The following is a 12825-nucleotide window of genomic DNA, read 5'->3' as shown; positions in this document are numbered from 1 at the left end:
ATGACGTTGGGCCCACAGAAGGAGAGGTGGGCCATGAGAATCGTGTGGGTGAGTGAGTGGAGGTGGGACAGCACCCAGGATGCCGTCGCCAGCAGGAGACAGCGTTGGGGGCTCATGGTTGTGGTGTAATGCAGCGGGTGACAGATGGCCATGTAGCGGTCAAGAGCCATGGCAGCGAGAAGGAAGCTGTCAGTGATCGCACAGGCCACAAAGAAATACATCTGTGTGAGGCACTGGGCAAAGAGGACCTTCTTGTTCTTGCTCAGCATGTTTGCCAGCATCCTTGGCACAATGACATTTGTAAAGCAGATGTCCACGAAAGATAGATTGGAGAGGAAGAAGTACATGGGGGTATGGAGGCGGGCATCCCCCCAGATGGCTGCAATGATGACTGAGTTGCCGGCCACATTGACCAGATACATGGCAAAGAAGCTGGCAAAGAGCCACCCCTGCTCTTTGGGGTCATTGGTCAGTCCCAGGAGGAGGAATTCAGCAACATGGCTCTGGTTTCCCCTTGACATTGTTAGCCTGCAAGTAGAAAATATAAAGGAATGTTAGGTGTGTGTCCTGGCTTGGAGTCTCCAGTTATAACTTCCTGTGGGTGGCTGGTATAATTGATGGGAGTATGGATTTTGGTGTCCCAGCTTTCTGGCTTTCCATTCTGGCTCTGGCACTGATTCACACAGAGTACGAAGTCACCTTCTGAACTTTCATTTCCTTCATCAGCAAAGGCAGAAATTATTAAATTTACCTCCTCAGACTATTCTGTTTTGGCCTGGATTTCTCTCTGTTTGACTTTCTAAAAATGGATATCAGAAGATCTTAACTTCTCACTGAAGAAAAGACAGATATATACTCTAGAGGACATGTTCTTAGCTCCAGCCTCTTTGGGAAAAGCTTGCAGAATGGGTTGGGGTGTTGGAATAATGTATCAGGAGTGTCATGAAACTGGGAAGGCTACAATCCCTCAGGAGGTGAAATGATACAGTATATGGGGCAGGCCACTTTCTGGCAATGGGAGGGCTTCTGTCTGGTTTGGTTAAACTTTTTATTCCATGCAGGTTGGTGGCATTAAGAAAGTCATAACAGTAGTAACAGGTGCATATCATGACAGTAGATTAGAGTGGACTCGAGCCACAGGTGCTTGTCTGAGCATGAAAATTATATAAAAGGTGCAGGTTATACTGAGAGGATAGCAAATTTCTGGGCTTCAGGAACTGGATTTTTACCCTTGAAATGGGTGCAGAGTAGCAAGCTCCAGAAGGAACAAAGCAGGACCCAGTTTGGAAGGAACTGTGGCTCTGGTCAGCGTTTATAAAGGCAGAGACTCAGCTTCCATGGGACACGATCAGAAATCCATTACCAGGGCACCTGGGTGGCTCAGTGGGTTAAGCCTCTGCCTTCAGCTCAGGTCATGATCTCAGGGTCCTGGGATCAAGCCCCATATCCGGATTACTGCTTAGCGCAGAGCCTGTTTCCCCCTCTCTCTCTGCCTGCCTCTCTGCCTGCTTGTGATCTCTGTCTGTCAAATAAATAGATAAAAAAATCTTAAAAAAAAAAAAAATCCATTGCCCACCCTCTATGCCCAGGATCAAACCCTGGTTATTGGCCAGAATGACTTGATTCTGAATCAGTCACTGTGCTTCAGGCCTTGGGCTGCTGACGTCCACCTTGCCTAGGGTCAGGGTCAGTTCCAGAGCAAAACTCAGGGAGAGATTTGAAGATGTGTGTCACTGACTCCAGGTAAAGGGAGAAACAGGTAAGGTAAGATGTGTGAGAGGAAGTCTACACTCAAGGACACTGAGTACGAATGAGATCCCCTCCCCCCACAATGTTTAAAGCACTGAAATAAAATCCCTTGTAATGCTGGAAAGGACCCATGCTGTCTGGATCTCTCTAGGCATTTTTCTAAGGAACAGAAGCATGGGCTTCTGAAGCATCTTTTTTTCTCCCAAGTGCTTGGAACTTTGGATTTGGAACAAAGTGATTTCTCCTACTTGGAAGGGCACAATGAAACACCACTGACATGGGGAGGCCCAGGATCTTAATTCCGGGAGGGTAGGGCCCTGTCTGGCTGTTAGACCCTGTATCCCCAGTTCACTGCCATATCCTTGTCTCAGGTGCCAAATGCAAGTACTGAACATATCGGGAATCTTTACATGTGCTAGACACTGTATGATGATTGAATCCATTTAAGAACTCTGGCAGCATACAGATGAGGATACTGAATTGTAGATTTATTACAGACTGCTCAGGAACTTGCTCAAGACCATGTTATTAGTAAGTGGCTATATTTTCAACCTAGGCAGTTTGGCTTTAAGGTCTTGTTCTTTGCCACTATGCTATATTACCCTCTGCCTGTTAAAATGTATTTGCTAACAGTAATGGAATGGACAACTTTGACAGCAACTTGAATGACAGAGGCATGTTGACTAAGTGGCCAGAATTAGCTGTTTTGGATCAGGAAAATTAATGGAAACAGTCCAGGATTAGGTTTTAGTCCTGGTGTAGTTACTTACCAGCTGTTTCCCTTGGAAGATCTTTGTGCTTTATTTTTCTCATGGAAAAATGAGAGAAGTACAACACCATTTCCATCAGAATGTTGTGGGCTTCAAGTGAAGGAACATATCTGAAAAGTGGTTTATAAATGAGCAGGTGCTGTATCAGCAGTAATTGTATGAATAATATATAACATAAAGTGATATATAATAATGGAAAATAATAATCCTCATATTTAATATATAGTACCTGGTTTAGCTGGTTAGGACAAAAGAAAGTGAGGAAGTATGTGTGAAATGGTTGGGATGACCACTGGAAGGAGAGCAAGGCTGTAGCTTCTGGAGAGGGGCAGAACAGGTAGTATTAGAATTTCCTGGCCAGAGAAGGGGAAGGGATAGAGATTCCAGTGGGTTTTCTGCTTTGCAGAGTCTTTTCTGCAGTAGTGATGGATAAGTTAAGGGGCTCAATGCTGACAGTCTTCCCACAACCAGTCACTGAGAGTGTTTTTTTTTTTTTAAGGTGAATACTCTTTTTAAAAATTTTTTATTTAAATTCAATTAATTAACATAGTGTATGATTAGTTTCAGAGGTAGAATTCAGCAATTCATCACTTACATATAATACCCAGTGCTCATCACAAGTGCTCTCCTTAATGCCATCACCCAGTTACCCCATTTCCCTCCAGCAACCCTCAGTTTGTTTCCCAGAGTTAAGAGGCTCTTATGGTTTGTCTCCCTCTCTGATTTCGTCTTATTTTATTTTTCCCTCCTGTCGCCTATGATCCTCTGTTTTTCTTCTTAAATTCCACATATAAGTGAAATCATCTGACATTTGTCTTTCTCTGTTTGGCTTATTTCACTTATGGTTTCAAATAGCTCAGGAAAGCCAGATGTCTTTTCTTCATCCAGTATTTTAGACTTACTCAAGTCTTTTGATATGGGATAAGAGACTGGTTTGCTACAGCACCCTCATTCCTGTGATTATCTCTGTGCATTCTCCTTGGTTCCAAGGCAGGCTGCTTCTGAGCTCAGACAGTGGGAGAAATGAAGAGGGCAGCAAGAGACCAGGGGTGTGATGATAAGGTAGGTGCCTGTGTCAGGTGGTGTCAAGGGACTTGCCCTAGAAGTTTCCAATTAAGAAGCAAATGATTGAACTACAATTCAATAGTAAGAAATCTAATAACTGAGCTAAAAATGGGTTAAGGACTTGAATAGACATTTATCCAAAGAAGACATGCAAATGGTCAATAGGTATATGAAAAGACACTCAACATCACTCTTCATCAGGGAAACCAGAACCAGACTGAGGTATTGCCTCACACCTGTATGATGGTTATTATCAAAGAAACAAAAGACAACAAATAGTAGCTAGGGTGTGGAAGAAAGGACCACTTCTACATTTTTGGTGGGAATGTAAATTAGTGCAGTCATTATCGAAAACCTGTAGGTTGAATCTGGAGGTTCAAGAAATAAAAAAATAGAACTACCATATGCTCCAGGAATTCCACTTCTGTGTATATCTCCAAAGAAAGCAAAATAGTGGAAGAGATAGTAGCACTTTTATGTTCATTACAGAATTATTCATAATGGCCAAGGTACGGAAATGACTTGACTATCTATTGACAGATGAGTGGGATGTGTTATATGTCTACAATGAAATACTATTCAGCCTTAAAATCAAAGGAGAGGCTGCCAGATACGACAATGTGGGTGAATTTTAGGACCCTATGCTAGGCAAAATAAGACAGTCACAGGGGAAAAAAAAACTTAGTAATTCCACTTATATGGTATATCTAAAATGGTCAAATCCATAGACTCAGAAAGTGGAATGGTGGTTTCCAGAGACAGGGGAGGGGACAGTGAGGAGTTACTAATCAATGGGCATGAAGTTTCAGGTAAATAAGATGAATGAACTCTAGAGATCTGTTATACAACATGGGATTTCTAGTGAATAATAATGCATTGTACACTTAAATATTTGTTGAGGGTAAATCTCATATTAAGTGTTCTTAACAAAATAAAATAAATTTTTTTAAAAAAAGGAAGCAAAATAATGACAGCAGAGAGGGGAGCCGAGGAGAGTATTACAGGATCTCTCAATCTCAGGACCACATCAGGTGTGACTGGGTTGGAGTCAACTGCCAAGTCCACTGAGTGGCCTCGTGGCTGGGACTGAGGGCTCTGAGGGCAGGTGGTCGTGGCTAAAGGCCTAGCCTCACCAGATTTTGGCAGAGTGACCTGGGCAAGCTGCTTAACCTTAAACCTTAGTTTTCTGTTTTAGAAAACAAGAATTATATCCTAGGATTTGCCTTTAGGCAGCTATGAGGATTCTCATAATATGCATATAAATCAGTGAATAATTTAAGTGGGACAGAATAAACTCCTGATAAATCCCAACTATAATTATTTCTGTTCTTTAACATTATTTAATGGATTTGTGTATGTAAGCCTTAGGAAACTGGCTTATATTCCATGTTCATTTAGTGCCTGAAGAAATATGCAGAGATCTAAATAATCTGAGTCAGAAGAAAACTCAGAGGGGCACCTGGGTGGCTCAGATGGTTAAGCATCTGGCTTCAGCTTAGGTCATGATTGCCAGGTCCTGGGATTGAGCCCCATGTTGGGCTCCCACCTCAGCGGTGGGGGTCTGCTTCTCCTTCTCCCACTGCTAGTGTTCTCTCTGTCTCTGTCTCTGTATCTCTGTCAAATGAATAATAATAATAAAAAATCTTAAAAAAAAGAAGAAAACTCAGAAATCATCCCTTCCTAGCCATCACTCAGGGCAGGAAACTTATAGTGGCCCTGATGGTAGTCATCTAGATTGAGTACATCTAGTGACAGGGAACTCACTGCCTGTCAGTTTTTTAATCCATGGCGTTATATTGAGCTATAGTTATATTTTTGGTATTAAAGCCAAGAGTCAAGAATTCAAAATCTCACAGTTCCAATATCCTTTCTTAACTGACTTCAGTTACAAGTGACCACAATTTTGTTCTTCTTTTACTTATGGAGTTATTGATTTGTTAAGCATTCGGTAAACAGTTTCGGAGTTTCAGCAGTCATGGTAGGTCGTGGGGAACACAGAGGTGTATAGATACTAAGTCACCTAACAGGTGTTTGAAGACAGTGACTATGTCTGCCTGCCTTTTCACTTTTCCACATTAACTGTTTCCTGCCCTGACCCCTCCAGGACACAGCCTCAGGTTGTCCCCCTTCTCCAGTCAAGCTCTTCCTCCATCCCATCACTGATTCTCCCATGTGACAGACCTGTCACCAGCGAGGTAGAGTGTAGACAGTGACTCAGGAGTCCCTGGATCTTCTTCTATCCCCAGAAAAATCCTGCTTTCATGTGTTTTACAGATTTAAAAAAAAAAAAGGATAATTTTGAAGACAAGCTCTCAGTGCTAAAGAAAAGTATAAAAACTGATCAGTTTGGAGAGAGCCCGTTAAAACCTAATGAAGGAAATTGGTCATTTATGTATTTGTTATATTGAAGTACAGTTGACACACAATGTTCCAATAGTTTCAGGTGCACAACATAGTGATTCGAAAGTCCTATACACCATGCTTTGCTCACAGGAAGTGTAGCTACCATTTGTCACCCATTACATCACTGTCACAATACCATTGACTGTGTTCCCTGTGCTGTACTTTCCATCCTCACAACTTATTTTTTTTTAAAGATTTTATTTATTTATTTGACAGAGAGAAATCACAAGTAGGCAGAGAGGCAGGCAGAGAGAGAGGAGGAAGCAGGCTCCCTGCTGAGCAGAAAGCCCGATGTGGGGCTTGAACCCAGGACCTGGGATCATGACCTGAGCTGAAGGCAGCGGCTTAACCCACTGAGCCACCCAGGCGCCCCCTCACAACTTATTTATTCCCTAATTGGAAACCTGTATCTCCCACTCCCTTTCACCCATTTTTGCTCCCCCCACTCCCTTCCCCTCTATTAATCATTACTTTGTTTTCTATATTGATGTCTTTTTCTGCTTTTTTGTTTGTTTTGCTTTTTAGATTCCACATGTAAGTGAAATCATACAGTATTTGTCTTTCTCTGTCTGATGTATTTCACTTAGCATAATACCCTCTAGGTCCATCTATGTCACAAATGGCAAGATCTCATTCTTTTTTATGGCCGAGTAATATTTCATTTTATATATATATATATATATATATAGAGAGAGAGAGAGAGAGAGAGAGAAAGAGAGAGAGAGCGAGCACATGGAAGTTGGTCATTAATACTGCACTGTGAGTCTTAGGAATTTTCTCCTCTCTTACCCTTCTCTTGTTTCAGCCTTTCCCACAGCCAATGTCTCATGCTGCTCTGAAGTTGGAGTGAGGCCACTGATGTGGGTTCTCATTAGTGCAGGACTGGCTTTGGGTATACTGTTAAGCCACGCTGGGATGACAGAGTCTGGATTTTTAACTCTCAGCATCCACGTGGCTACACCATTCCTCTGAAAGTGTTGATCTCTTTGCTTGGAGTCTCACACATTCATCACAAATCTTTCCATTTTTTTGTGAATGGAGAAAGGAAACAGAAGCACATGGAGGAGTCTGAGACAAAAAAAAATAATGGAGGGGGTTTTGAAGGGGTGAGGGGTGGGATGTTGGGGGAACCAGGTGGTGGGTATTAGAGAGGGCATGGATTGCATGGAGCACTGGGTGTGCTGCAAAAACAATGAATACTGTTATGCTGAAAAGAAATAAAAAAAAAATTTAAAAAAATGGAGGCAGGGTGGTAAAGGGTCATATGACCGGGCTTGCAGTCCTACCCATGGCATTAACGTGTTGCATGTAATTGGGCAACTCATGTTCCTTCTCTGTAAATATGAATGTATTTGTAAGTTTCAGACATTCCAAGTTAGAAACATCTAGGTTGTGTACGGTTGGCTTATCAGTTACTTACTCACTCAGGTAAGGGATGGTGACCTCAAGTGGCCTTCAGAGGATCCAAGCACATTCTCCTCAGCCTTGCTGATCCTGATGTCTGGATGGGGAATAGAGGGTTTGGAGCATAGAAAGAATGTTCATATCAGACCAACAAAAGGAAAAAGCCCCAACTTCTGGAGAAAGGTGTCAGGACCTGGAATGTTGGGTATGTGGGGCATGTGTGACTACTGCTTCAGTCTAGAGATAAAGTTATCAGCCCATGAGGTGACCACTTTTCTGCTTCCTCCAGAGAGGTGACTACTCAGTATAGTCCCAGGCACTAGAATCATGAGCCTTTCTTTCATTCCCAGCCGTCCACCACCTTACTGCTTCAGGTTCCATCAGATGGAGGGGGGTAGGGTGTGTGCTCAGAACTATCTGAATGTCCTGTATGTGACCTCATCCCAAGGAGGCAGGCAGCCTCCCCAGACACCAACCCTAGGGAACTCATTAAACACTGTGTCTGGGAGGGAAGTAGAGACCTCTCAGTAGAGACCAAGGAAACCGAGGCTGCTATAGCAGTGTTTTTCCTGGATCTCCAGATAATTAGTCACTTGTTATTCCAGTGATTTCTAAGGAGACAGGGGCAAATGCATAGAGAAAGCCTGGGGCTTCTCCCAAGATGTGGGTGAATGCATAGAGTCAAGGGAAGAGTCCAGGTCTTCACATAAAAACTCATCTTTGCTGATGAGCTGGTGCTGATACAGCCACACCTACCAATCCATTCATTAACCCCCATCCCTTTTTAGTTGTAAATGATACATAACATGAAACTTATCATTTTAACCATTTTGAAATGTGTAGTTCAGTGGCATTAAGTTAACAGTCTTGAGCATCTTTTCATATACTTGGTGGCCATTTGTATGTCTTCTTTGGAGAAAAGCTATTCAAATCCATAGACCACCTTAAAATTGGGTTATTTTTTTTCCTAATGAATTGTAGGAAAATTCAGTTTCCCCACAATATATCTTATAATGGGCTCTTAACCTCAGATATGTTTTGCAAATATTTTCTGCCATTTCCTAGGTTGCTTTTCTCTACTCTGTTTTGTTTGCTTTGTAGAAGCTTTTTAGTTTGATATATTCCAACTTGTCTAGTTTTGATTTTGTTGCCTGTGATTTTGGTGTCATATCCAAGAAATCACTGGCAATACCAATGTCAAAGAGCTTTTCCCGTAAGTTTTATACAAGAGTTTTTTGGTTTCAGGACTTACGTTTAAGTATTTAATCAGTTTCAAGTTGGTTTTGGTGAGTAGTGCAAGAAAAGGGCCCAATTTCATTCTTTTGCATAGGGGTATCTAGTTTTTGTAACATTGCTTATTGAAGAGACAACCCTTTCCTCATTGTATATTCTTGATGCCTTTGTTTAAAATTAGTTGATTGTATGGACTTGAATTTATGTCTGGGCTTTCTGTCAGAACAGAAGTCATTCATAAGTCTTTCTGTCATTCATTAGTCTTTCATTCATTAGTCTTTAAGTCCAGACCATACTGTTTTGATATTGTTGCTTTGTAATATATTTCAAAATCATGAAAAACTTTGTTTTACATTCTCAAGATTGTTTTGCTACTTGGGATTCTTTGATTCTTTGTACCTTCTTTTTTAAAAATACTTTATTTATTTATTTGAGAGAGAGAGAGAGACACAGAGAGAGCATAAGCAGTGAGGAGGGGCTAGGGAAGAGGGAGAAGCAGACTCCCTGCTGAGCAGGAAGCAACATTTGGGGCTGGATCCTAGGACCCTGGGATCATGACCTGAGCTGAAGGCAGATGTTTAACTGACTGAGCCAGCCAGGTACCCCTGTACTTTCTTTTTTAAAAAAGTTTATTTTATTTCAATTCAATTAATTAACATATAGTATATCATTAGTTTCAGAGGTAGAGTTCAGTTATTCACCAGTTGCACATAACACCCAGTGCTGATTACATCACGTGCTCCCGTTAATGTCCATCACCCAGTTACCCCATCCCCCACCCACCTCCCCTCCAGCAACCCTTAGTTTGTTTCCTATAGTTAAGAGTCTTTTGACTGGAACACTGAAAAGAAATAAAATGAAATAAAATGGGGAAAAAAAGAGTCTTTTGTGGTTTGTCCCCCTCTCTGATTTCATCTTGTTTTATTTTTCCCTCCCTTTGTACTTTCATATGAATTTTAGGATTCCTTTATTTATTGCTGTATATGCTATTGGGATTTTAAGATCTTAATAGGGATTGAATTGGGTCTGTAGATCACTTTGGTTAGAGTGGTATTTTAATGGGGTCCCTGGGTGTCTCAGTTGGTTAAGTATCTGCCTTTAGCTTGGGTCATGATCTCAGGGTCCTAGGATCAAGCCCTGCATCAGGCTTCTTGCCCAGTGGAGAGTTAGCTTTTCGCTCTGTCTCTCCCCTTGCTCATGCACGCATGCTCTCTCTCTCAAATAAATAAATAAATAAATAAATAAATAAATAAATCTTAAAAAAAGAATGGTTTTTTTTAACAATACTTAGTCTTCCAATCCATAAACAGGTGATTTTTGCCATATATTTGGGACATTCTTTAATTTTTCATTAAATGTTTTTGTTTACATTATTTAAGTCTTTCACCTTGTTAATTGAGTTTATTCATAAGTAATTTATTCTTTCTGATGCTACTGGTGGGGTAGTTTACTTCTTTCCTTTCAGACTGTTCATCATGAATGTCCAGATCACAACTGAATCCTTAACCCCCGCCTTCTCAGCCTCCAGTCTCCTTTCCATTCCTCCATCGCAGCTTCATTATCAATGTACCGAAGGTCTTCATGTCATTAAAGTCGATGGACAGTCTTCCAGGCTTATTTGGCTTAAACTGTGTTATTTTAATGTTGATTAATAGTCACAGCCTCTTTTTTTTAAATATAATCATTTTTAAAATTTATTTTCAGCATAACAGTATTCATTGTTTTTGTACCACACCCAGTGCTCCATGCAATCCGTGCCCTCTCTAATACCCACCACCTGGTTCCCCCAACCTCCTACCCCCCACCTCTTCAAACCCTTCAGATTGTTTTTCAGAGTCCATAGTCTCTCATTGTTCACCTCCCCTTCCAATTTCCCCCAACTCCCTTCTCCTAACTCCCCATGTCCTCCATGGTATTTGTTATGCTCCACAAATAAGTGAAACCATATGATAATTGACTCTCTCTGCTTGACTTATTTCACTCAGCATCATCTCTTCCAGTCCCGTCCATGTTGCTACAAAAGTTGGGTATTCATCCTTTCTGATGGAGGCATAATACTCCATAGTGTATATGGACCACATAGTCACAGCCTCTTGAAATGTCTGTTCTTGGATGATAGGACTACTCCTTTTCTGTCCTCTTTGTTAGACTCTTCAGTGTCAGAAATATGCAGCACTCTTCTCTAGGTTGTCCTCAGCATTCATGTTTCACACCCCTCCTAGTTTATGTCACTCGATCTGATTATAAGGCAAAGCATGTTCAGGGAACTAAATTTTTCTTAGTTTAGTATTGAGCAAAATCTCCAGCATCTATCTATCTCTCTCTCTCTCTATCTATCTATCTATCTATAATGAGCTTGCAGTAGAAGGACCTGATATATTTCCCTTCACAGTCTCCTCATCAAACAACATGCTTCTGATATTATTCCACTGTTGGATTCAAGCAGTGTCACAGGTCATCTGTCTATATGGTGGGAGGGGGAGCTGTCGAGGGGTTTCCTGATCTATTCCCAAGGGCCACGTAGAAGCACTTCACCTGACTTGGCAAAGGGTTCAGAAGGTGTGCCTAGACCTTTGCTCTGAGCATACATAGTTCCAGAAGGGATTTATTCCATTCTTACTGATGTTTATTAGCAAATTTCCAAGTTCACCCTAGGCTCCCTTGTTTGGATAGCAAAACTTTGGTTAAAGTCCTTTGATACTATCTGCTCATCAGCTCACTTTCAGAGGGTGGTGAGATAGCTTATGGAAGTGCCTCTGATTCTGGCAGAGACAGTCCTCTAGCTGTCATTGAGAAGCTTAGGACTAACCTGTGGGACAGATCTGTAACACTTTCACCACACCTATTTCATGGTCTCTTTTTTCAAAAAAGTATTTTTTTTATTTGAGAGAGAGATCATGTAAGAGCACATGCAGGCAGAAGGAAAGGGAGAAGCAGACTCCCCGCAGAGCATGGAGCCCAGTGTGGGACTCCATCCTGGGACTCTCAGATCATGACCTGAGCTGAAGGCAGGTGCTTAACCAACTGAGCCACCCAGGCCCCCCTCATTGTCTCTCGTTATTTAGAATTCCCTTTAGTGTGAACTTCAGGGAGATCATTTGTTGACAATCAGTTGTGGTTACAAGTAGTAGGAGTCAAATCTAGACCACAGTATTTAGATGCCAGTGCAAAATCTTCAAGAGGTTTCCACAGCTTCTGAGAGAGTGATGATTAATGTTTACAATGGTGTCTGCTCCATCAGCTTTGGTCTCTGAGTGTTTAAAATGAGCTGCACTCTATTTTTTCAATGATGAACATACAGTGTCAATATGATAAATCTTTGGTTTCAGGTCCAACGATTTTGATGTTGTTTGTTTCCTCAATACAACCTAGCTTATCCTGACTGTCACGCATTCCTTTTCCCAGGCTCAAAAGGGCATTTCAGTGAGGATCATGGCCATGTGGACAAAGACAGAATTAAGAGGGAAGGGGAAAGGACTCAAGTGCTGAGAATTCACAACTTGGTGCTGGCGGGGAGAGTGGGGGACATTACATCTGCTTTGAAGATTCTCCATCTTTCCAGCCTTATGCTCTCTGTTCTCAAACTGAACAAGCCTCCCAGGCCTTCCCACTGTCCCTCAAACACATTCCAGTGTTTATAGCTTCTTCCTCTTTGTGTAGGTCCCACTGTTTGGAATACTCTGCTCATTTCCTGCTGTATTGAACTTTTGTCTGTCAAAATCAATCTATCCTTAAGGACAATTATTCCAATAAGGTCTTTCCCAATTCCCTACAAAATTCATGTAACTTCTTCTCAAAACCAACAGGGCTTTGCAATTTCTTGAGTCCTAGCCAAAATCTAGCCCATAGAAGAGGTATTTGGAGATAGCTTTGTTCCACTTCAATATAGCTTTATTTATATACATATAAATATAAACATATATACAGCTTTCATACATATATACATATATACAACTTATATACATATATACAGCTTTCCTGAAATGTGGATTCCTAGCAGTACTTGGTCTGGGATTGCACATGTAACTGGTCAAGGTCATTGATAGAACAAAGTGCCCTAACTTCTAGGTCAGGGCTCTTATTGTTTTCCAGCACTACCTGCTATGACCTGTTTGGGTCCCATGGGAAAGATGGGTAGGAGGGAAAGATAGTGTGATCATCTCTTAGGTCATCTCGTAATTAAGGTGTTCCATCTATTTGT

At 41.5% G+C, this 12825-nt stretch overlaps 1 protein-coding gene across 1 annotated transcript in view; it reads right to left on the bottom strand.

Moving 5' to 3' along the window:
- LOC111146384 (olfactory receptor 1361-like) overlaps positions 1–521 on the bottom strand; it is a 23101-nt gene extending 22580 nt beyond the window's left edge. The window contains exon 1 of the mRNA XM_022501914.1: positions 6–521. Coding sequence (XP_022357622.1) covers positions 6–521 — 516 coding nt within the window. The remainder of the gene's footprint in view (positions 1–5) is intronic.
- Positions 522–12825: the final 12304 nt, after the last annotated feature.

This window comes from Enhydra lutris, unplaced genomic scaffold (genome assembly GCF_002288905.1).
Source record: "Enhydra lutris kenyoni isolate GAN:26980312 unplaced genomic scaffold, ASM228890v2 scaffoldscaffold13, whole genome shotgun sequence".
Lineage (NCBI taxonomy): Eukaryota > Metazoa > Chordata > Mammalia > Carnivora > Mustelidae > Enhydra > Enhydra lutris.
This window is presented reverse-complemented; position numbering and strand designations above follow the sequence as displayed.